The sequence below is a fragment of the Molothrus aeneus genome, chromosome 3 (assembly GCF_037042795.1).
Source record: "Molothrus aeneus isolate 106 chromosome 3, BPBGC_Maene_1.0, whole genome shotgun sequence".
In the NCBI taxonomy this organism is placed as follows: domain Eukaryota; kingdom Metazoa; phylum Chordata; class Aves; order Passeriformes; family Icteridae; genus Molothrus; species Molothrus aeneus.
The window spans coordinates 67009682-67033441 of record NC_089648.1 but is presented as its reverse complement, the minus strand read 5'-3'; the positions used below and the strand labels follow the sequence as shown (position 1 = coordinate 67033441).

General features: G+C 41.8%; 1 protein-coding gene across 4 annotated transcripts in view; it reads right to left on the bottom strand.

Annotated features, from left to right (window-relative positions):
• FYN (FYN proto-oncogene, Src family tyrosine kinase) overlaps positions 1–23760 on the bottom strand; it is a 137663-nt gene that overhangs the window by 16091 nt on the left and 97812 nt on the right. For 2 of the 4 annotated variants that reach the window (XM_066547101.1, XM_066547100.1), the window contains 8 exons: positions 23380–23476; positions 18768–18866; positions 17566–17669; positions 13210–13359; positions 11244–11408; positions 6851–7030; positions 5002–5078; positions 4745–4898 (listed from right to left, as the gene is read on the bottom strand). In XM_066547101.1, coding sequence (XP_066403198.1) covers positions 4745–4898; positions 5002–5078; positions 6851–7030; positions 11244–11408; positions 13210–13359; positions 17566–17669; positions 18768–18866; positions 23380–23476 — 1026 coding nt within the window. Of the gene's footprint in view, positions 1–4744; positions 4899–5001; positions 5079–6850; positions 7031–10614; positions 10771–11243; positions 11409–13209; positions 13360–17565; positions 17670–18767; positions 18867–23379; positions 23477–23760 lie in introns of all 4 variants that reach the window. The other 2 variants (XM_066547103.1, XM_066547102.1) reach the window with 2 other exon arrangements.

Genomic DNA, 23760 nt, shown 5'->3' with positions numbered 1-23760 from the left:
AGTGGAGGACTCCAAGCTCTATGACCCAAAAGCTCGGGGACCGCTCGGGTTAGCAATCAGGGAATGCAGTGTGGAATTGGATTGCTTCTGGGGCTGCAAAGGGAAAGCTGTAAAAGGTAAAAACGGAGTGCTGAAGCAAGCATGAAACAGGAAACGAGTCAGCCCCGGCAGGCGATGATGAGCGCCGTGTGGGAGGGACCGTGCAATCACATTTTTTGTGCTGTGAGAACGAACGAACGTGGAATGACAAGCCTGGCAAACATCAGCGATGAGGAGCAGGCTCCACAGCCGGACCCCTCCCAGGAAGCGGCTCTGAACACCCCTCTGGCTCTCTCCCGCAGCCCCCATTCCTTTCCCCTCCTTTCCCCTCCTTTCCCTCGCCCTTCCCCTTCCCTCCCAGGACAGGGCAGAAGGCGCCTCTGCAGGAGCAGAGCGGGATCCCCGGGACCCGCTGGCTGAGGACCAGGAGCCCTCTCTCCTGGGATGGCTCAGGGAACCGCAGGTAAAGAGCGAGAACAAAGCCCTGGATGCTCCAGCCTGCAGTGCAGTCAGTCACAAACAAACCAGCTCTGATTAGCTGGTGAACAAGTCTCTGCAAAGAGCCTGGAAGGGGAGGGGGGAAAATCCCTGCCTATTTCTAGGAAATCAAACGAAGAAGCATCACTTGATTTTAAGCAGGGAAGGAAGGAGTTACTTCTAAGTGTTAAGGAAGCAAAAATGATCTGTGAGTTTACAAACACGTACTAGAGCTCCCAAAATAGCTCTGACTCGTCTGGAAGGCATCAGAAAGATCCTTATTGTTTCATGTGTGCCTAGAGTGGCACTACTGCAAGTGCTGCTGGTGTGTGCAGTAGAAACATGGCCTGGAAAACAACTCTGCACTTTTTATTTATTGAGAAAATTTTAAATTTGTATCAGCTGCTGCTGCTTAATAGTAACAGCTCAAACCCAGTGCCTCTGTGGAGCACTGGCCCTCTCCACAAAAATGCCATGTGCTTGGCCAGAACTCCACATAACTGTGAACCATATCAGTGCAAGGATAGCAGAACTTCGTGGGAAATCCTTTGCTGGGGGTGATGGGAAGTTTGTCCTGTAGGATACCAGAAGTTTTAAATCTTGCCTTACAGGGCTGACACAAGCATCATCACCAATGGAAGGGAGCAACACCCCATGCCTGACACTGTGTGTGGGGAAGACGTTGCAACATCAACAGCCAAAAGAAGCAATGGGACAGGCTGCAATACAGTTCCCCAGTGTAGCCTTTGAAATGGGTGTCACTCCAAACAGGCATGTTTTTCCCCTTTGATTACTCACTTCCTCTAAAAGCAAGAGGAGCCAAATGCTCATTACAAGCCAAGAACTCTTTTTTGTATTATTTAATGGCTGTGTATGGCTGCTAGTCACACACTTTAAATCATTAGTGGCATGACCATCTCTTTTCTTCCCGACAATTGCTGAGAAATGGCAGTGCAGACAACGAACTGCTTTTTATTTACCTCTCATAAATCAGGAGCAGTCAGGCTTCCTTTGTTCAAACCCAAAAGAAAATAAACCGGTCAGTAAAATATTACCACCAGTCTAAGTAATACCCACACAGGTCCAGGAATCCTGCACTCTAGCCTGCTGGGGCTCAAAGCATCCCCATCTGTTTCCTTTCAAAATATTTAATCAGAGACAAAAGTGACAGTGGGGGAAGGGGGTAGGAGATCAAGCAAAGCTGGAGAAAACCACCTCTTCCCCATGCCAACAATGAGCTCTGTACTAACACACTTAAGCCAAAAGAAGGATGGCTGCTGAGAAGAGTGACCAGAGACTTTAATCTTCAGATTTTGCAAGGAAAAACATTTCCTTTCTCCCACAGGAGCTGCCAGTCTGGAGCGCTCCCTGTTCCCCTCCCCTCTGCTGGCCAAGCTTTCCTCCTGTGTCAAAATTCCCACTGAAGCAGTAGTCAGCTAGATAAACAGAGCAGTCCCCAGATGCATCCCCTTGGAGGCTGAAGTAATAGGTCATGGGAAACAAGCAGAGGCAACCATTTCCTCCTGATACTGTGGTCTCCAACAAGCATTGCTCAAACTGAAGCTTAACTAAACAAGCCAGAACTGAATTCCAGTTGGAAAAAAAGATCCATTGGTGCATTAGAAACCATTTTTCTCCTGCAATAAATCAAAGGTCTTGGGGTCACCCTGGCTTGGAAGCCAGGTTAATTGCAATGAAATGTAAATTGAGTGTGTGCTGCTTGGTCAAAAAAGCATCCCTTCCTACTCCTTAAGGAAGGGTCCTAAGCTAGGATCTTGGGAAGCAGCATGTGGTATCATCAAACCTAGAAAATGCAAATCACAAAGGGACAAAAAATATTAATGAAAGTAGGAAAACCTTTCTAGATGATACCTGTGGTTACAGCTCTTTGGGTCTCTCTTTTAAGGAATTCTGTAGCTCTGAAGGACTTCAGCCAGACTCGGAGGTCAGGGGAAGGAATTATTGTCCGTTGCCCTCAAGTATGGGAAGGATGGATGACTTTTCCATACTGGCACAAGGAGATGCAGCCAGGCAAACATGACTCAGATCTCCAGATCATCAGCAATGCATTTTAAAAGCCAAAGTAATTCTCCCTTCCCAGACACTTTTTCCTCAATACAAGTGATTTCTGCCATGAAAAAAGGACAGGAGATACCCACAATGCTCCCTCTCCCTGCCAGGCCTGGTGTTATACTTTTCTCAAAGTTTCTCCACCCCAAATCAAGTGATTCTTATTTAGAAATCCAAACTTCTCCTCTATATCAGTCAGGTAGGTTTTCACAGCTTTTTTAACATGTGAAGGGGGCAAAACTATTCTGAGAGATTTAAACTGGGAGGCAAACAGGTCATCATAGGATTTCCTAGGGATCAGGAGCCTGAAGAGATTTGGCCAGAAGTAGGTCACATATTTGTCTATGAAAACAAATAATTAGTCATGTAAAACTATACATTGGGTGGTTTCCAAAGGTAACAAAAAACATGGCAGCAAACCAGGCAGAAATAGAGATAATATAGGACACTGTTTCAAAGCCATTTTGCAGACTGGATCTGCCTGCCTTGTTCAGGGAAAACTCTTCTTGTTTTACACAGGGGAACAGCAAGCAGGCAGCTTTCTATCTGCCAGAGCCTCTCCCTCTCCAGACACTCTTATTGCTCTAGAGAGAATGACACAAGACTATTTTTTTCTACCAAGAAGCAATTCCCACCCTCAGGCTGAAATCAATAGTAGTTAAGGCTCTGCATTAGTATCTGTCACGGGTTCCTCAAGGACCTCATTGTCTGACTGTGAAGCAGGAACCTTTCAGGGTGGATGCAGCCTGTGCTCCACACCCCTGTGACTGTGTACTGCCCACAGCAGTTCAGGGGGCTGAGAACAGCTTGAGAGCTGCTGCTGCTCCCAGGCCAGGGCAAGGCATGCTGGAAACTCTCTGGCTCCTTCTGTCAACACTTAGAGAAAAAGTTACAGAAAGAGGTTAGCTGTTTCCTCAGAATTAATGTCAGGGTCCATGCTGAAACAGGGACTTTGCTCAAGAGAAGAAACTCACAACAGGAAACCCACAAAGAGAGTTTTTGGTGATGTACAACAGGGTTTAATGGGATCCTCCCTGGCTTTGGCACTGAAAGGATGGAGTCGTCTTTACCAACACATATTGAGCAAGCACGACCAAAGTACTGCCAGCAGAAAGAGAACAAAACTGTAGCTCTGCAGCTTGGACAAACATCTGAAAACTAAGCATGACTTGTAAAGAATAACTAAAAAGAGCCTGTGACATGGCTCAGTTTGAACACACATGCTTTTTAGAAAAAGCTACAAAACTCTTTGACACATTTCTATAGTGTAACAGTGGTGGGAAGGAAGGAAAGAAGGAGGAAACAGGGCAGAAGGAGGGAAGTGGTGGAAGGAAGGAAGGAAGGAAGGAAGGAAGGAAGGAAGGAAGGAAGGAAGGAAGGAAGGAAGGAAGGAAGGAAGGAAGGAAGGAAGGAAGGAAGGAAGGAAGGAAGGAAGGAAGGAAGGAAGGAAGGAAGGAAGGAAGGAAGGAAGGAAGGAAGGAAGGAAGGAAGGAAGGAAGGAAGGAAGGAAGGAAGGAAGGAAGGAAGGAAGGAAGGAAGGAAGGAAGGAAGGAAGGAAGGAAGGAAGGAAGGAAGGAAGGAAGGAAGGAAGGAAGGAAGGAAGGAAGGAAGGAAGGAAGGAAGGAAGGAAGGAAGGAAGGAAGGAAGGAAGGAAGGAAGGAAGGAAGGAAGGAAGGAAGGAAGGAAGGAAATAGAGTGCTTAGAGAAGCAGCTCTGTTGCACAGAGGCACAACTCTTTGATTTGTTTGAAATAAAGAAAGTAAGAATAGTACAGGAGTGATAATAGTGGTTAGTAACTACTAGAAGGCACACTACAAAAGAAATACCCTACATACACTTTTCTGGATCACCACATTCAGACTCTCATAACCAGTAAGTAAAATACCCTCTTTGCTATGGCACCATGAAGATCCTGTCTTTGCTGCCATTTCCAGCTGTGTTCTCACTCATCACCTTTGCTTCATTTTGGTTTTCAAAGAAAAGACAATGAAATAAGACATTCTCTTTATGACATGCATTCAGCAGTGAACTTCTGACTAAGAGTTAATGTGAGTTGAAGATTTACTGAAAGCAGCTCTGAAGCACAGGAGAGAGAGCTTTTCAAAACCACATTCTACTCTTTCCCTGCCACAAGAATGACACTCAGTGCTGCATTTACCTTGTCTGGCTGTATATTCATTGTCTTCAATCAGTCTTGCCAATCCAAAGTCAGCAATCTTGCATATTAGGCCGTTGCCCACCAGGATGTTGGCAGAGCGCAGATCTCTGTGTATGTAATTCATCCGCTCGATGTACGCCATGCCCGCAGCCACCTGCCAGCAGCAGGAGAGACAAGCCATGCATTTAAAACAAACTCAGTTCATACATGGGCTATAAAACACCCACACCTCAGTGCTCAGTATTCTGGAGACAGACCTGGGCTGCCATGTCCACCAAGTTCGGTAACTTCAAAGCTCTTCCTTCTCCATCCTTTAAGAAATCTAGCAAACTCCCTGTGAATGCAGAGTTGACACAATAGACAGATGTTAGGAAGACAACTCATCTGAATGGAGGTGCAGTAATATGTGCAGTATTAAAGACAGCAATGTTTCAAGTTCAAGGGACAGTTTCAAAAAACCCCATGATATCTCCAAGTTCTCCTATTGTACTTGCTTCACTCTTCAAGTTGGCTTGCAGAAGAATGTGCAACTAGTACAATGAGAGTTGCAGGGAAAGGAAACAGGATTGTTTTAAATTTTCCTGACCATTACTGAGAAAGTTGATCTTTCCTAACTTTTCCAGTGCTCTTTAAAACTACATAGCTGCTGCTCTCTAAAGGCCTCAGCTAACTGCAAAGCAGCAGCTCCGTTCCAATCCACACAAATTATGGAAGAAGTCAGATCCTAACTCAATGTGCTCCAAAGGAAAGGTCAGCCCAGAGCCTGGTGAGCCCAAGGGGGATAGCATTGGCAAAGGCTATTTCTCCTTAGAAATTAGTGGTGCTCCTCCCCTAGGTAACCCAGAACTAAATACAGCATGAATCATTAATTTTAGAAGACAAAGAAGAGATGAAATGAAAGCAACTTTAGCAAAAGTTATAAGAACATCACTTTCCTGTGCAAGGGAAAACAAGAAAGTACCCTCTTGCCTTAAAGAGCCTAGGATGTATAGCTTCTGTCCTAATCTTGTATCTGAACAGAGAAGTGTAGCAGTCTCCTTTAAATAAGGTCAGAGAATTGGTTTAAAAAATAAAGGAAAAAGAGAGATGATTAAGCATTTCTCCCTTGATAAATTGTCAGCCTCAAGCGCAGATCCAAAGATGTAAAATGTTACAGTACAAACCAGTAAAGTAAGCCAAAATAAACCCCATACTTCAGAAGGGTTTTGAAAAGTCTTTCTTTTTAAAGGGAAAAAGCATATGCTAGTCACTGAGACATATGATTAAAGTGTGAGTTAGTCAGGGCTTGGATGCCTCTGAGGAGGGAGGTGGGCAAGCACCTGCCAGGAAAATAAAAGTCAACTCCAAATAGACTGAAAGAATGCACTTAAAATTTCAGAGTGTATCCTCCAATGTACAATGAAACTTCCCTGTGAGAACTTATGTTTCCTATTTGGTTCATTTGCTTTTCCAAAACAAGCAGATTTTTTGCTCTGCTCTCAGCACCCTGCTGGAGATCTGATGGAGCAAAAAGTTTTCTTTTTCTCATTTTACTACAGTGTTACCAGCTAAGTAGCTTAAGGAAGAGACAAGGGGGAAGGGGAAAGTGAAGGAAAAAGAGGAGGGAAAGAATAATATGTGCAAATCATGTATTAAGATGATAATGGGGTGGACTGAAAGGGAAGTGTCATCTGAGAATGAGGTGCAGTGATAAGGTTCAGGATTGGCTAAACAAGGAAACAGAAATCCTAGGCCAACAAGTAAACACTTGAAAGAAGATGTCTTAAGAACTCTCTGATGCCAGGAAAAGCTAGGATCTTGGGAAGCAGCATGGGGTATCATCAAACCTACAAAATGCAAATCACTTATCAGGGAAGTTTGGATGCTGATGCAGTGGGAATCACTTAGCCTGCACCAACTTCTCTTTCCCCCAGCTAGTACAGATTTTCTTTATGCATTTTGGGCCCAGTTCATAGTGGAACTCATAGCTCTTCTGAAGCCAGAGGTGACTCTAGTTTCCTGTTCCCTCTCTCCTTCCTCGCATGCACCCTGCTGCACCTCCCTCTGCATCCCCAAGGAAAAACAATAAAGAAAAAATATTATCAAGCACAGCAGCTCTGGCTTCACCTTTACTCATGTACTCTGTGACAATATAGATAGGCTCTTCAGATACCACAGCATAAAGTTGGACCAATTTGTCATGTTTTAGCTTCTTCATGATTTGGGCTTCCTCTAAGAAGGATTCTGGAGACATGGTGCCAGGCTTCAGGGTCTTGATAGCCACTTTAGTATTTCCATTCCATGTACCTACAAGCACAGACACTTAGTTAGATTAAATATCTTCTGCTCCTTTTTCTGCCTGATGCCTAATATAAGCAGGAAAAAAATAGCAAGGGCATTTAATATAAATTTTTTTAAAAAAAGTTTGGTTTCCCATGTTGCCTTATCATTACATTCCTCCCACACCTCCTTCATATTTTAGTCTTTTTCTCTTACACTGAAAAATAATACTCCCATTGGCACTGGGGCACAATTGCTGTTGTCCTACTCAGACAGTGTTTCCAGTGATCTCCACAGAAACCTTCTCTGAGTAAGAAACTTGGGACTGCTGAAACCCATCTTCGTGTACTCCCTTGCTAACAAGTAATTGCTCCAGACAACAACACAGCTCCAGTCACAGATTTGGACAACAAAACTGGTTAAGCCAGAATTTCTCATTTGCAACATATTTTAACATTTTGGTTTTGTTCTCAGTCAGATTAAAAAAACAAAACAAAACAAAACAAAACCACAAAAAAAACCCCTCAAACAAAAAACCTCCTGAGAAACAAATCCTGAATTGATTTCAATTTAGAAACACAGGTGTGTTTCCAAACTGAAATGTGTCTTTTTCCTTCCCCTCCTTATCCCCAGGAGCTGCTGACAGAAAATGAGGTGTCCCTGTCCACTTCAGTTTGCTCTTTACTGGTGGTCAGCACTGAAATAGACAAGTTGCATCATTGTTCACCCATCAGCTACCAAGCTTTCTGGAACATCCAAAAGCCTGCACAAGAACCTGAAGAGAAGTGGGGAAGGCTGACTCAGGGCATCGTGCAAAAGGTGGGGCTTCACTTGGGTATTAGAGGAGGACTGGAAAGAAAGAAAACCCAAAAGGCCTATTAAGGTAAACAGTGGGGATTTTTTTTTTTTTTTTTTGTGGGAAGGAAAAGTAAGGACAATTCAAATGGGCAGAAATACCCCTTTCCTACTGCCTTCTGGTTGTCCTTTGCCCAGACTAGCCAGAACCCTGCTCCAGAGTCAGGGCTGACATGGTTCTGAATGTGATCTGTAGATAGGGAGCTGCTGTGTGATAAGGCAGAACAACACTAAATTACTTCAGGAATTAATCACATTAAAAACTACTCCTCTGAACTTAAACATGAGGACAGCAGAAAACCCACAAAGTATACAAAGGCTGTGTCATGAAAAAAGGTAACTTGTAAAATAACCCCTTTTGTCTTTGTTAAAAGTATGTGAACAATAACAGGGCTCAGCTGCTTCATGGGAACTGGCTGGGCCAAAATAACTTTATCATGAGCTTTTGCAACCTGCCAGAATATAAATGAGCCATAAAATGGGTCTTTTTTGTGCAAATGCTCAGGTCCCAGGTCTACCTTGCCTGGCTGAGGATAGCAGAAGAGCAGTGGAGGAGCTGCTGCTCCTGTGCTGCTCCTCACTTTTAAAGGGCAATCCCAAATGTCTGGCAGGACTTGAGGCACATATTAGTCAAAAGGGTGCAGTGCAAGTTGGTTTTTATTATGCCTTTATTTCCTTCTGCCAGTTCAGTGCCAGCTGTCACTGAACTGACAGTTCACTACTATCAGTGGAGTAATGCCTTGAGTTACCACCTCTGCTACGCCAGCACGCTTCAGAAGGACTCCTGAAGCCCTAATTTCTCTCAGTCCTTCAAACCAGAGTTGAAGCAGGATTTTGCTCTAGTGGCTCTCCTGCTTAAGCTGGGAAGGATGTGGTTTTGCCTCTAATTTCAAGCAGGGTGGCCAAAATCTTTTCTGATGGGTGACAGGGAGCATGTTTTGTCTGGAGTCACTGAGGCTCCAGACTGCAGTGCGCCATCAGTCATGGCCACTTTGCAGAGGTACCGCAAATTATATGAACTAGGAATAAAACCAGGAATAAAAAAGTGAGTTTCATGGGCACCAGACTGGCATTCATAAAATAGGATCCCACCTTGTGTGTTAACAGGATTGTGTACTATCTGTTTAAATAAAAATTCCAGGACTTGTTCTATTACCCTGAAGTGTTTTCAGCAAGTCTGTTTTTAAATACTTTTATTAATTTCTCCAGTTTAAAAAAAGAAAATAAAACAAAAATGCTAACTTATCCTCTCAGCCCTGATTCCAGTTTAAATTCTTATATTTTCTTTTTCCGTTTTAGTATATTTTTCTAATAGAAAAGCAGCATAGACTTCCCTCTGAATTCTTCCTGTATGTAGTTAGTTACTACTTAATGTGTTTTTTATTAATTTTTACTGTGTTCATCTACTCCAATTTGGTAATGCTTCAGGGCTGTAAACATATTTTTTACAATACATTAAGAAACAGAATTTCATAATTGTAATCATAATTTTTGCATTTCTGACAGCTACTTGGTACTGGTACTTGGCACTTTATTTCCCATAGCTGTTTTTTTTTCTCTTTTGTACATTTGTGCCTTTAACTTGTCATATCTGTTTAAGGTCTATGGCACATGGAGCTGACCACTAAGTATTAACATCAGAAACTTGTGTGTGCATTCAAGATGGAGAACAAGAAGGAGAAACTGCAATTATCTGGAAATGTGAATAGAAATGTAGGCAGCTTTCTTTGCAACAGGTCAACTGCAATTCTGTGAGATTATATAAATTTCTCTATTTCTAGTCTATAAATTCTGTAAATCTCACAGACTTGCTGCTGGGCTCCCTGCTGGAGGATCCACTGGTTGTTTTGGCTGTACATATTTTTGTGTCACTGCAACAAAAGGAGTGGTCAAACTGCCTCCTCAAATTTTTGTGAAGAAATAACATATAGTGATTCTTTATTTGAATTGCTAATTTTAGAGTCGATACAGAATGCAATTTGCCATAGAAATTGAGCCACATCTCGTGAAATGGCCACTATATTGTGTTTCAATGCTATGGCCATACTAAGATTTATGTATATTGTAAATTGCTGTTGTTTTATACTCATTAAAAGAATGAGGCCCGTGATGGGCAAGTTAAGCTGGCAAGTGTGCAGAAAACAATGTCAGTGGATTTGGAAAAGGCCAATATTTCTGGACTTCAAAGTGAGGGTTCAGCTGGGCCTGGCAAGTTTTGCCTCTGTTGTCCCTGGTCTCTATATTGAATTACTGGGCTCTGCTGCAGACACAAATTGCAAAGAGACTTGAAGAAGTGGATGCATGGGAAAGCTAGCTTGACAATATCAGCTTGCTGATATTTGCCATTATTTTTAAGCTGGGAGAGTGGATGGAATAATTTTCAGGGTCTGATTCCATCAGTGCTACAATACACAAGGAAAGAAAAATGTCTACTTACCAGATTAATTTCTGGTTAGCCATTCTGCCTTACAGGTTTAGCATCATTCCTATTTTAATACCTAGCAATTGTGTAGTCACCCAAATAAACCCAAGGCAATTAATGAATTTTAATGCCTTAACCTCTCATACCACTGTGTGCAAATGAATGGAAGCTTCTCCATGGATTACTGTGTTTATGTTTGATTGTTTCGGGCAATATAAACTAACATTTCACACTATTCTGATCTTTTAGCCTTAAGATCTAGACTTGAAATGTTTATTTCTGCCAAGAGGGCCTTAAAAGATCCATCCAAAGCAAAATATATTCTCTGCCTTACCACGCCACACTTCAGCGAAACACCCCTGACCAAGCTTCTGTTCCAGAAATAATGAATCACGTGCAACTTCCCATGCATCTTTAGCCAATCCAACAGTTTGTGGGGTATTATTCGTAGCAATCACAGTTAAGTTAAAACACAAACCATCAGCTTTCTCTATAGGAGAGGAAATTAATAAAAAAAACACACTTATAATCCAAAATTATGCATGCATTGAGAAAGATGGAAGGTGAGGGTCTCTCAGTGCTGCAATAAAGCTCATTTGCAAACACTGGTTTTTGGATGCTGAAGATAAGGAATTCTTTTGTTAGCCTGCAGTATACCTCTTTGGTATAGCTAAGAGATTACTATGTGAGCCTTGATTTATTATTAAGACAGTGGTAATTTGTCAAAATCAAGACCTTCCAAGGAAACATGGATTTTCAGTTTTCTTTTGCCATCAATTATAGTGAAAGTTGAAGATTAAAGAATTTCAAAGTCAAAGACATGATTCCAAAGACATTTTTCCTAACAGTTTGAGCTTTACTAATTTTTTTTCTCGTGGGTCACAATGTCCTCCTACATTTTCACCTTCCATCTTGTAATCCCCACACAGCGAGCTATTTTAGAGTAATTATTTTGCTCCATACCCATCCATACTTCCCCAAACTGCCCATTTCCCAGTCTCTTGATCAACTGTAGGGATTCTCGTGGAATTTCCCAGACATCTTTGGTTTTGACAGACAGATCAGTAAGCCTTGGCATTCCTTTATGACAGGGGACTACTAAGCGGCAGCAAAGACCTGCAGCTCTCTCTGATGGAGCCAGAAGTGAAGCCAACAGCAAAGGAGAGGAAAGAAAAAAAAGTGTGACATGAAACAATTACAGAAAGCAAAAAAACAATGCTACTCACAACAGCTGTTAGTTGCATACCACAAAGCATCCTGGAAGATTAGGAATTGAACAATGAAACATATTCATTTGAGACGGAACAGGAAATATTTTAGTCTCTGCACAAGCTGAAATGGAAGGTGACCGCCACTGGTTTCTCTTGAAGACTCAGGATTACTCTCCTCCCATTAAGATGCATTAAGATAACCTCTTGAGTGACTGGTTTACTATGGTACATTATAGCTTTTTAAAAATAATCTGTCAATTACAAGCTGAATTGTTTCTGAACTGAATAAAAGAAACACGGAGAAGATTAATTACTTCCTTTTCTGAAAAATCGCAGCCATGAAAATTTGGTGGACTTTTTGTAGCCTGGGAAAAGATATTTTCCATATTTAGCTCTGTGAAAAGGTGGCTTTGTAGGTGTCATGCAAGTCTGACATTCTTTCTAGAGCAAACCTTCATTAGCATATGCAGTACCATGCCTCCAGACCTACCCTGCCTGGATCCTACTGATTATGCCTCAGTGTTGCACAGAAATGGCTGCTTCCAGATCTATTTGTTTCTGCATCTGTGCATGGAGAATGTGCCACCCAAATAAGCTGACCATGGGAAACTAAAATTTTACATATACCAACTGGTACAGTGAGGTTGTAAATTATCTTCCTTATAGGTGAGTTTTTATACCTCATCTAGCTTGAAGTAGAGTTACCAGAAACAACTAGAAATTCTCCCTGGCAGCACACACCCATCAGGATTTGGGTGGAGAAGACAGCCAGATGTCTAGTATGAATAGCATAAGAATGCAGCAGACAGAATACAAAGAATACAGAAAAAATGCCCCGCAGAGAAGCTGATTTCCCAAGTAAAAATTATGAAAAGTTTTTGAGCAGCAAGCATTTGGGGTAATCTGTTAATAATATTATGAAAAACTAAAGTAAAGGGAAAAACCCCAAAGAGCAAATAATTCAAAACACAAATTTCTGCTTAAAAACTGACCATGCTGAGAAGCATGGCAATCTTCTGTGTAAGAACCAGTTGTCCTATGCAGAGGTTTGGGGGGCTTTGAAGTTGCATTTGTTGTACACCAATTGCCAGTGACAAAAGGATGTAGTTTTGAGTGGAACAGTGCCTGCCACACTTTATTCACAGGAATAATAAAAAAAAGTTTGATGGGTGGACACAAATAGTGTGCATAAAGAAACATGCATATTGTCTTATTTATTTAACATAGTCTAAATGTTAATACTTTGCACATAGAACAAAATTCCAGTGGGAAAATATATTTAATGTATCTAATACATGCAGACCTTTTGGCCATTGTTTTAGGTGACTGAATTCCACAATGCAATTCCTATTTGCTTTATTAGCAATAGTGTGCTGCAAAATCTTAGCACATCTTAGCACTCACTTTTTCACAGGGAATTCATGCTTGGAAATGTGCAAATCAGATTTGGTAATTCTGTTTGCTTAGAAAAGGGAGAGCTGACAAAACCTTTAGCACAGTAAAGTGTTAGGTTTTAAAAGCTCTGCTGCTGTATCCTGTGAACAGCACTCAAAGACATTTATAATTCTAATGGGAAAGGGATAACAGAAGATGCATTACAACAAGCTAGAGTCATAGATCAAATGACTCTTTAGGGCATCTTACACATACATCAGCTCAGCAGCAAACACTTTTGTTTTAAAATACTTCAGAGTGCCATGTATTATCTGAAAAATTACCTGAGTAATGCTGAACCAGCTGCTGAAGAGTTTCAAATTGTGCCCGAGTTGTGATATAATATCCACCATTGTCAAGTTTACGAATCTTATAATGTTTGACATGATCTCCTTTCATATCGTCCCAGTCTCGAATAGACAGGGAATAGGCACCTGTTCCAAGCAAAGGAGAAATAAAAAATTGTAATTAGCTTTTAGTCACAAAGATTTTGGTTTTCTGGTCAGTTGCTACAAAGTGAAAGACAAATTGCTTCCAAAAAGCTCACTGTATCCTGAAAAAGAACAAATTAATCTAACACAATGAGATAAGCATCAGAGAAATCCTGGGATGTTCACAGCATGTCCCTTTCACAATGTTCTAGAAAGATACCAGGACTTCTGTGTAAATGAAAACTCACATTTTAACATTTACTGCTCCAGGCTGTTAAATTGACTTTTCCTATTCTAAGTGTCAGGTTACACTGCAAATACTGTCCTTTATGTAAATGCCAGTGGGTGGTAAATATCAAGATTTTCACAGGAAGCTCTGGAGATAATGACTTTATATGTGGGTAGTGTTGTTACCTGGATGGATCCCAAACTTCTTTATAAACAACCAAATAAGCAGATTTTGTACACCACAGTCTTTGGACGGTAATACTACACCAAGACTGAGCACGAGTAGATCTGCAAGAACTTCACATTTAACTTCCCAAATCCATGTGGGGCTTTAGAGCTTACTAGTGGGATTCAGATGCCCTAGCACAGGGATTAAGTGCCATGTGAGGTGCCTCAGGACATGCTGCTTGGCAGTTTTCCCACAGGCTGTCACATTTTCCAGCCATGTGGATGCCCTGCAGACATTTGAAATGGCTCTGGATGCTCAGGGCCATGTGAACCTCGGTTGATGGGCTGGATTTAGTTTCAGGTGCAGTGGTGGCAGTCTGCAGGTGGGCTGGGGGTTTGATTTATACACCCATGCATAAGGCCCTGGTGCTATGAGGGTGGCTGAATCCCAGCCCAGTTTCCATGAGAGTTATGGCACTGTGGCATAATGCCAGTGTGGGCACTCGGTGTCTGCAGTCAGGGGCAGCTGAACAGAGCCTCAGCTTCCTGCTGGCTGCAGAAACAGTTCAGCCACCTCCGTGGGGACCTGCACCTTCAGGTGACTCACTCTGGAGGACAGTCCTGTTTTACAGCCAGTGACACACGTGTTGGTTTAAAAAAACCACTTTTTTACAGCGTAACGCAGCATCTGAACAAAAACATGGCCCTTTTCAAAGGCAGCAAAGAAAACAAGTTCTCTCTCATGGCTCAGACAAATATTGTGTTTACTCAAGGGAATTTAGGCATTAAAAGGGAAGAGGAAACTGTCAGCTGCAGAGAGCTCAGGAAAGCCCTCCTTCTGGAGCCTCTGCTGCTTTCACTGGTAACCATGTCAGCTAAGGGCAGACATGGTAACCACCAGCAAACAGTTTTTTGTGACATGAAAGGTGGTCCCAGTGTAAGATGTCTTTCTTGGGTGTATCCTGAGGAAGAAGCCTCCTTGACCACATTAAACAACAACAGGTTACACTGGTGGGTGGCTCATCCCTGAGGGAGATACAGTGAGCAAAACCCCTCTACCCTGACTCCAAGGACTTCTCAAATTCCCTGTTGTTTGTCCCCTATATAGGAGGAAAAGAGGCAGCACTTAAAACAGATATTCGGTTTATTCGAATGGGAGGCACCCTTAAAGGAGTGTCTGGGGTTGTTTTATGCATTTTAAAAAAAAATTTTATTTTAGTTTCATTTATTTATTTTGGTGGGTTTGGAGTTAAATGATCTTAAAAGTCCCTTCCAAATCCAGCCTTGCTGTGATTCTATGATTTCTAAGCGTAGACAAATACTGTTTGTTTAGGACAGTTTTCTGAGGAGGCTCTCCCAGAGTCAGTACATTTGTCTCAACTTGGAGTTCAAAGCTTTTTGGTGATTTGCAAGCACATCTTGTGCATGCTTTGTACCACCACTTTGGGCTGTACATTGTCAGCCTCCTCTCAGAATTTTCCAGGCAGTCTTCTCCACCTCCGCATTTTTGAGTTTTGATCCACTGGCAGCAGCTGTATTTTCTTTAGTCACGCTCCCTGCCTATCTGCTCACTATTTTAGATTCTTTAGGGAAATGTAAACAATCTGTGGTTCCAGGTCTGCAATCAGAGCTGTGTGGGTGGCCCTCAGTGGACCCCCGCTGACCTCAGATCAAGTTGCAGGACTGGAGCTTTAGCTCAAACCTGGACATAAACAAGAACCAAGACGTATTTCATTATTCATTTATTTAGGCTGTTGGTTATCTATACTATTCATTATTCTCTGATGATAAATTTAAATACATGAGATAGAAGTAATAAAAATTTGGGATAGAAATACGACATTACAATATATCATGCTAATGATTTTTTAAAAAAAGCCAAACAACTAAAACCAGACAGTCTTGAAAGGTGGAGATTGAAACCAGGTGAAGGATTATACAGACAAGAGCTGATGAAGCACCTGGGTAGTCAGGCACTGAAAAACTGAAAAGCCAGCTCCATATGATTTATTTTGAAAGTAAGAAGAGAAGGCAACCATGATCAAGGAAAGTTAAATTCATGCTGAAATCATCCATGATGATACGTCTAACAGGATCCTGATTAATTTTATTATTGTTATTATTTAAAGCAGAAGGGACAATTCTAGGTCATAGAACAATTCCTGCCTGAAGCCCACAATGGCTGGTTGGGATAGGGCATTTTGAGAAGACTTACAGCAGAGCACATCACTTGAGCCCACCCGATTGATTTTTTTTCTCTCTCTTAAACAACAAGCTCTCTGTTTTCTTCTAACAACATACTTGAACACCACAAGGATGAAAAGGGAAATAGGCATTTTTTACAATAAAATATACATGTCTGGTTTTTTCCTATAGCTTTGATGCAAACTCCACTTGAAGATGTAGAGAGCCTTAAGTTCAAACACAGAGAAATTAAACTTGCTGCTGTAAGTCCATCCATGATGGATTTCTACATTTCCCCAATGCATTTGTGTCTCACAAGAAATTAGAAAAACCCCTGACTTAGCTAAGTAAACAGCACTGCAAAACACATCCCCTATCACTGTATAAAACCTGGGGAAGCCAGACTAAACTGATAATGTGGTTTAGAGAAGTGTTTGTTTTTAGGATCCATGGCTGCATATATGAGTGAATTTTTAAACTTGGCACAGAGTGGGATGAAGTCCTGCTCCTCACACACATCAGAGCAACTGTTGGTGAAAAAAAACAGGTGGAGGCTATTTGCAGAAAAAGAGCAAGTTTGAGCCTGTCTTGCTCCTGGTGAGAATGCCTCACTGCTATGGGAAGCATGGTGAAGCTGTGGGGTGACAAGAAACTGTCTGCCTGGAACAACAGCAAGTCGATTCAGATTTTGCATCAAAAACAGTTTTCAGAGTTAGAGGCAGCAAAGGAAGAATCCAGTGACTTCAGGAGGTAATGATGCAAAGCTTACTATTTTAGAGGATTGAATGCAGCATCTGAAGATAGGTCAGGGAGAGAGGAGTGCAAATACTGCTTCTCTCCTTTAAACTCCTTCACTAGCCGTGACATTCTGCATGCTAAACCTAGCTGATAGTGTGCTCTGATCAAAGCACTGGCAAGTCGGTGCTTTAATTATGTGAACCATCATTAGGCTACAGAACTTGTATGGAATTAATTCTAGTGACTTATGCCTCCCACAGCTTTTGTTTTGGATTGTTGGTTAATTGAGAAATAGCCAGGTTTGTTTTTGGTTAGTTGCAAGTTTTCTGCTCAATAGTTGTATGAATTAGAAAGATCTTTTCATACATGTGAAGCTTTTGAAGAAGATGTTGACAGGCTTTGTGAGCAAAACGTAAAAGCAAAAATAGCACCCGCCAAGAAAACTGGAACTCCTCCAATATTTTTAAAGGGAAGGAGGAAAATACACCCTTCCACTTGACTTCAGCAGAATGGTTACAGTTGAATACTTTATGAATATATTAATTAGAAGTATATTCAAGTCCTTTCCCTGTCAATATGTGAATTTAAAACTGCTGCATTTTTTTTTCTCCTTTTTTTTGTTCCCCCCAAGGATCCAGCATTTCAAAGGATCACACCATGTGGCTTGCACTGCAGATACCATGGGTTGAGCGTGACTTGTACTTTGGTTGTTCTCTACTTTGAACACTCACCCTAAGACCTAGGATATCCAGACATCCAATTCCCTAAGACAAATACATGCAGAAATGATACTTAATCTCTGCCTTCATACCACTGACAACAGTATTTCACACACTCAGCACAATTTTTCCCATATTATCTTCCCATTCCCAGTCAGAATGCCCATCCTACCTTTGGTAGTTTCGCTTTCCCGGATCAAGAAGGTACCTCTGGGGTTTCCAAACGACAGCAGCTGCCTCTCGGCATCCTTTCGGCCCAGCTTGCCAAAGTACCACCTTAGGGAAATACCAGAAATAGTAAGACAAAATGTGATGTAGCAACATTAAATAGTGTCACAAAGCCCAGACATGGAGAGGATTTTGTGTGGAAACTGTGCTTACTCAGATACAATGGACCATTTTTGTTACGCTGTCTCTTTTATCGTGCTGGAAAGCCAATGTGACAAACCACACAGTAGATGTTCCCCGTGCTGGGCAGCAGCTCTTTGAATTGAGCCTGTAATTAGCAGGTGCTGAGAATGTTTGGTGTCCTCCAACAAAGGCCAGACTTGGACAGAGAGAGGCCAAGATGTGGTGGGTGGAGGGTATACACAGGGAAAAAGGCAGAAAACTGTCTCTGCCAAAGAGCAGTATTTGTACAGATGTTGCTATAAATATTTTACTTGTATAGTGATTTACTAGTACTCAATATTTTTGTTGCAGCACAGCTATAAAATCTCAGTAGAAGGGTGAGATTCAACCTTGATGAGATTGTATATGAGGCTTTCAGAGGCTTTTACAGCCTTTTTTCCTTCCTGCAGCAACGTTTTTGTGTTGTTTCACAATCAACCAAGGACAACCTGGAGTACAGACTCCAGTAGTACCTGCTCAGCTCTATAAGCTCCTCCACTGTATCTTTTATACTGGAAATAATGTGAATACACACATCACTCCTTTTCTTTGCAGAGATGGGCCCTCATTAGAGCTTTGTGTATGCATTGTGGGCATCCTACCTATCCTAGGATTTGTATTTGTTGATACAACATGTCCTCTTTAATGGACAGTTTGCACACTAATTGACTCAAAATATTTTTACAAGTTGGTTCAGGAAAAGCAAGGACACCTTTTGGTTAAAGCTTGAAATTAGCTGACAGTTGAAAAAAGGAAGCAGACCTGTGTTCCTTTGGGTTTTCTTCCTTTGTTTTGACATTGAAAAAGCACTGAGCTCGTGCTTCTTTTGTTACTAATTACCTAATTATTTATCAGTGCAGTTAAGAACTAAAATAAATATAACGTAAGTCATTTGAAAAATCGCTGCAATCAATCAAAACCAACTCCTCACACTGCCTTCTAACACAGCATTATGGGTCTTTAGAACAGAAAAAGAAAACATACTCCTCTGCTTGGATGGAATCGACTGGAGCCACATAATTACTGGGAATGTAACCAGTTTCTCCTGTTGTCAAGGAACGGGCCTCCCACCAGTCTCCTTCCCTGTGGAAACAGAGGTGAGGAGGAGAAGTGAGAGCAGGACACAGCTGTACAGACAATGATGTGACTTTGTCTTCAGTTCTCAGTCTCAAGGTTGTTTATTGTATGTTATCTATAAAATTCTTTCTCCTGTCCAGCTGATGTCCGTCAAGCAGGACAGTTCCAGGCATTCTGCCTGCCCCTGGGGTGGTGTTATGTCTTTACACTAAAAACTAGGTATACAATGTTTACAATTACTTTCCAATACCTATCACCTATGTTAGCGAGCTTCTACTCTAAACCAATCCAGAAGTGCCAACATCACAGCAGAAGATGGAGGCCAAGAAGAAGAAGAAGAAGAAAGGCTGGACATGCCCAGGTCCCTCCATCTTGCCCCCCTGAATCCCCATTCTAAAAATCCCAAAATCTACTTTTTCACCCCATGATAAATTCAGTATTATTCTACTTAATTTGTTATGGCTTGCAGATCTTCATCCAAGGTTGGTAGCTTGCTCCATGGGTCATAATCAAAACCACAGGCATTTTGGGCTCTGTGCCAGGGCTTCGGAGCCCCCTGGCAGTCTTGACTGCTCAGGACAGCCAGAGGGATGTCCTGGGTCCTGACAACTTTGCTAACAGCACCCAGAACTGCATGGCCGTAAGAGGCTACAGCAACTCATCTCTTTATCACCGGTGTGCTTCCGAGAGAGCTGTTTGCATCTAAACCCCAAAAAATGTACATATTTCTTTACATCTAGAATTATTGCAGCAGTGATTAGTACTGTAGCCTTTCAGATGCAGCATAATGGCACGAAGAGGCAGAATAGCCCAGTGTAATCAGGTTTGGCTGAATTTGGACTAGAATATTGAAAACTGTATCCATAGCAATTATTCTAATACAGACCCTTGAAAAAGCTTACAGGAAAATTGCCAAATTGAATGCTGTGTTCTGATTTTGGCTGGGAAGGAGTTAATTTTCCTCAAAGAAGCTGCTGTGGGACTGTGTTTTGGATTTGTGCTGGACACAGTGCTGCTAGCTGATAACACAGGGATGTTTTCATTCCTGCTGAGCAGCATTCCCACAGTGTCAAGGCCTTTTCAGCCTCCCACCCGAGCAGAGAGGGGGTGGGGGTATGCAGGGATCTGTGTGAGGGGACACAGCTGGGACAGCTGACTCCAGCTGACCACAGGGGTATTCCATAACATATGGCAGCATGCTCAGCATGTAAAGCTGGGCAAGAAGAAGGACAAGGGGGGAATGTTTGGAGTGATGGCCTTTACCTTCCCAAGGCATAGTTAGGCATGATGGAAGCCTGCTTTCCTGGGGATGGCCTGCCTATGGGAAACCATGAATGAATTCCTTATTTTGCTTGGCTTCTGTGCATGACTTTAACTTTACCTTTTAAACTGCCTTTATCTCAACCCATGAGATTTCTCACTTTTCCCCTTCTGATTCTCTCCCTGATCCTACCACAGGAGAAGTGAAGCCCCCCACAGGGGCTGTGTGGGGTTGAGTTGTTCTCTGAGGTTAAACCAAAACACAGTGTCACATTCACTGCTAATTTTAAACTTCTATGAGCACAATTAATCTGAAACCCAAAGATATCAAAAAGCCATCTATCAACATGGCATTTTAGATGGCCCTTAAGGATCACACTTCATTGTCTAGATTCCCTCTGCTGGCCACCTGGAGGAGGTAGCACAAGACTAGGCTGTATTTTCAAATACGTACAAAAAGCTCTTTTTCTACAACATTTAAATGTGAAGAGGTTCATGCAGGACAGTCTGAATGCAGCATTCTGTAGGCTTAGCATGAATTTTTATCTTACTTTGGTGCAGACAGTGGGACATGGTACTGCCTTTCAGAAAATGCACATTGCTGCGGGCTGAGCAGCTTTAAGAGAAGTTTATTTCTCAGCTTTTTGCAGGATGCAATGATTGGGGATTTAGCAATTTCTATTTCATTCTCAGCTCCAGATTAGCCAGTGTTTAACTCCTACCACTACTAATAGGCATTCTCTTTTCTATTTCTGGACTGCTTAGAAACTCTTTCTCAGTTCCCCTCTCTGTAAACCAGAGCCTTGTTCACTAAATAAAACACTTATTATCAAATGTGACTGGAGAATTCAGCCTCTTCTGGAAGCAAACAATTACAGAAAACACAGTGTCTAAGGTTGTGTCAAGGTGAATTCTTTAAATTTTCAACTTCACTTTATTTAACAGTTTAAAGGAGCATGAACTCTATGGAAAACAAGTAGAAAACAGCTGTGCTTAGTCAAAAAGGAGACGCTTCCAATTTTACAGTTCAAGAAACATGAAGTGCAAATAGCTTTTGCAGAGGTTGACACTGTTTTAATACACCCTGTGTGCACTAGTATGTCAGGCAAATGGCCCTTTTTGTTTGTGTCTCTAGTACTGCCAGTGAAGTGCTAACCCTTCCCCCATATGCTGCTGTAGAATATTTCTGAGGCATTATGCCACACTGAGCTTGATAAATTGTACCATTCCATCTCCTCCTCACTGTGCAGAGAGTCCACTAGATGGAGGTATTTTGTCGTATCTAGGGAGGAAAAAAGCTCTCCTGTGGATGATCCCAACGTCAGGAACAACCCCCTCTGCTTTGACAGAGAAGCTTACATCTCTCAAAGCACTGCCAGAAAGGAGGAGGAATGCAGGCTTTTTTCACAGCTCCTAATTTCAGACCTGCAGCTGAGGTAGGAGGCAGCTAGTCAATGGGGCCAGACAGGGTGTGGTGGTGGGAATGCTGGGGATGGCCAGCGTTTTGAAGCCCCAAAGTCAGGCTCTGATATGAACCACTCTGCAGGTGCCTCTTTCACCCAGACTGCCTTTAGTAAAATTTCTGGGTTCAAATCACAGGGATACCCCCTGTATGTCATTTCAGGTGTTGTGCTGAATGTTTACTCCAAAGCACAAATCAAATTTCAGTTGTTGAAAGCTAAAGCAAAATCCAAATCCAAACCTCTCCAAAAATTCCAGACAAACTACTTTTTTGCACATATATGCTTTCTGTTTGCAAGCAGCATTGGCAGGTGCTTAAAAATGGGCTTATTTCATGTAATGGGCTTATTTCATGTGAAGAGAGGAAGCATTCTTACAGAAAAGCAGCTTTCTGGAGATCGGCTGTCAGTACTCCAGCGGTGTGGTTAGGGCCATGTTTATAAGCAAATACACCTAACTACAATGGGAACTGAGCTTCTATGATCCTACAGGAAAATAAATGAATGCCTGGTCTTTTTTCCTTGCTTAGAAACCCTTCTACCAGGCTGTAATTACCTGCATCAAAATGCATATACTGCAGCCACTGACATGAAAGGGAATCTCGCTGTCTCACCAGCTCCAAGGATGACAGCTCTGTAAGTCCTGGTGAGCACCACCAGATTCCACCAACTGGCATGTACAAGGTATTTATAACGTGTGGAACTTCTTGTTCCAGGTTATGGCATAGTTTGTGCAAGGTTAGGAAAGCATAAAGCAATGTGAACAAAAATGGATCATAGGTTTAAAAAGGGTTTGTTTCCAACCTCTAATTTAGAAGCAGAAAGGTTTTAAACTGCTGCTCCCTCTACAAATTGTAACTGAAGTTTCTGTGCTTTCATCTACATCAAAGCTCTTTGGCTTCATGAAATATTCCACAGAATTACCTGATTTTTAAAAAAACTTCAGTGCACATTGAGCCAATTCCAACCCTGCAGTTGCTATATTAAAATTAACAGGAGCTGCACCAGGGGTGAATTCACCTCATTGTCACATGTTATAAGAAAAAAAGAGAGCACCAATATCACAAAGTCTTTAGAAAGTGACACGACTTGGTTGTTAAGCCATTTTTACCTCTACATGATGGCAGTAGTGAACATAACACAGAGCCTGCCACTTTATGCTCTTAGCCAAGAATTACAAGATGTTCAGATATAGGTCAGCAGCACAGTGAGTTTTAGAAGTTATTTTTAAATTGCTAAGGGATTTTTTTTTCTATGGGCAGTTGATAAAATTAAGTTGATGATTTCCAGGATGGAAATGTGGTTTTCATGTCAGATGCAGTAGAACCTAGGAAGTTCTGACTGCATCACCTACCTTTAAAAGGACAAAAAATGCTTTTAAATTTGGCACATACATCTTTTGTGAATCAGCTTTTAGCTCATTTCTGTGTAGGGATACTTGCAGCAGATTGGAAAAAATGTTAGTACATGCCTTGCAGGACCTCTGTAGCTACTGATAAAGTACAGAGCTGGTAGTCTCAGTTCTGAATGTGGGGTTACTGTAAGAGGTAAGCAGTAAATCACACAATCTAACACTTTTTTTTAAAGTAAAGCTGCATGTGGTTGAAGTGTTTTTTCCCCAACAATACAGCACTTTGCAAAAGTGCACTAAATGCAAGGATGAGAAAGTAAGCATAGAGTAAATTCCCTCCATACTTGAATATCCAACATGAGATTTTACTAATAGCATAAGCAAATGTTATTGTAAACATTGTAAGTTTGAAACTATTAAAAAGTAGATTCCCAAGCCTAAAACTTACGAGCTGTTAAGTATCTGGAATTTTTCTCCTTTGTGAAAACTCAAGTCATCTTCTGTTCTTGCTTCATAGTCATAAAGCGCCACAAAAAGAGTTACACCTAAAGAAAAAGATAAGTGGGTTATACTCCATCACAAAAGACAGGACGGAAAGGAACCTCAAGAGATGATGTGGATAAGCCACAGGTAAGCTGCTCCAGTTGCTGAGGAGCAAACCAAACTGAACCCTCCAACTTTTGAATGACTCTCATTTCTCTGGTCTTATGCAGCCAGTGGGCACTCCATGTCCTTCACTCTGCACAGTCACAGCATCCCAAGCAGGTAAAGGGGGTTGAAGAGACAGTTTAGACATAGCCATGCCAAGTATTTAACTACTGGAAGGGTC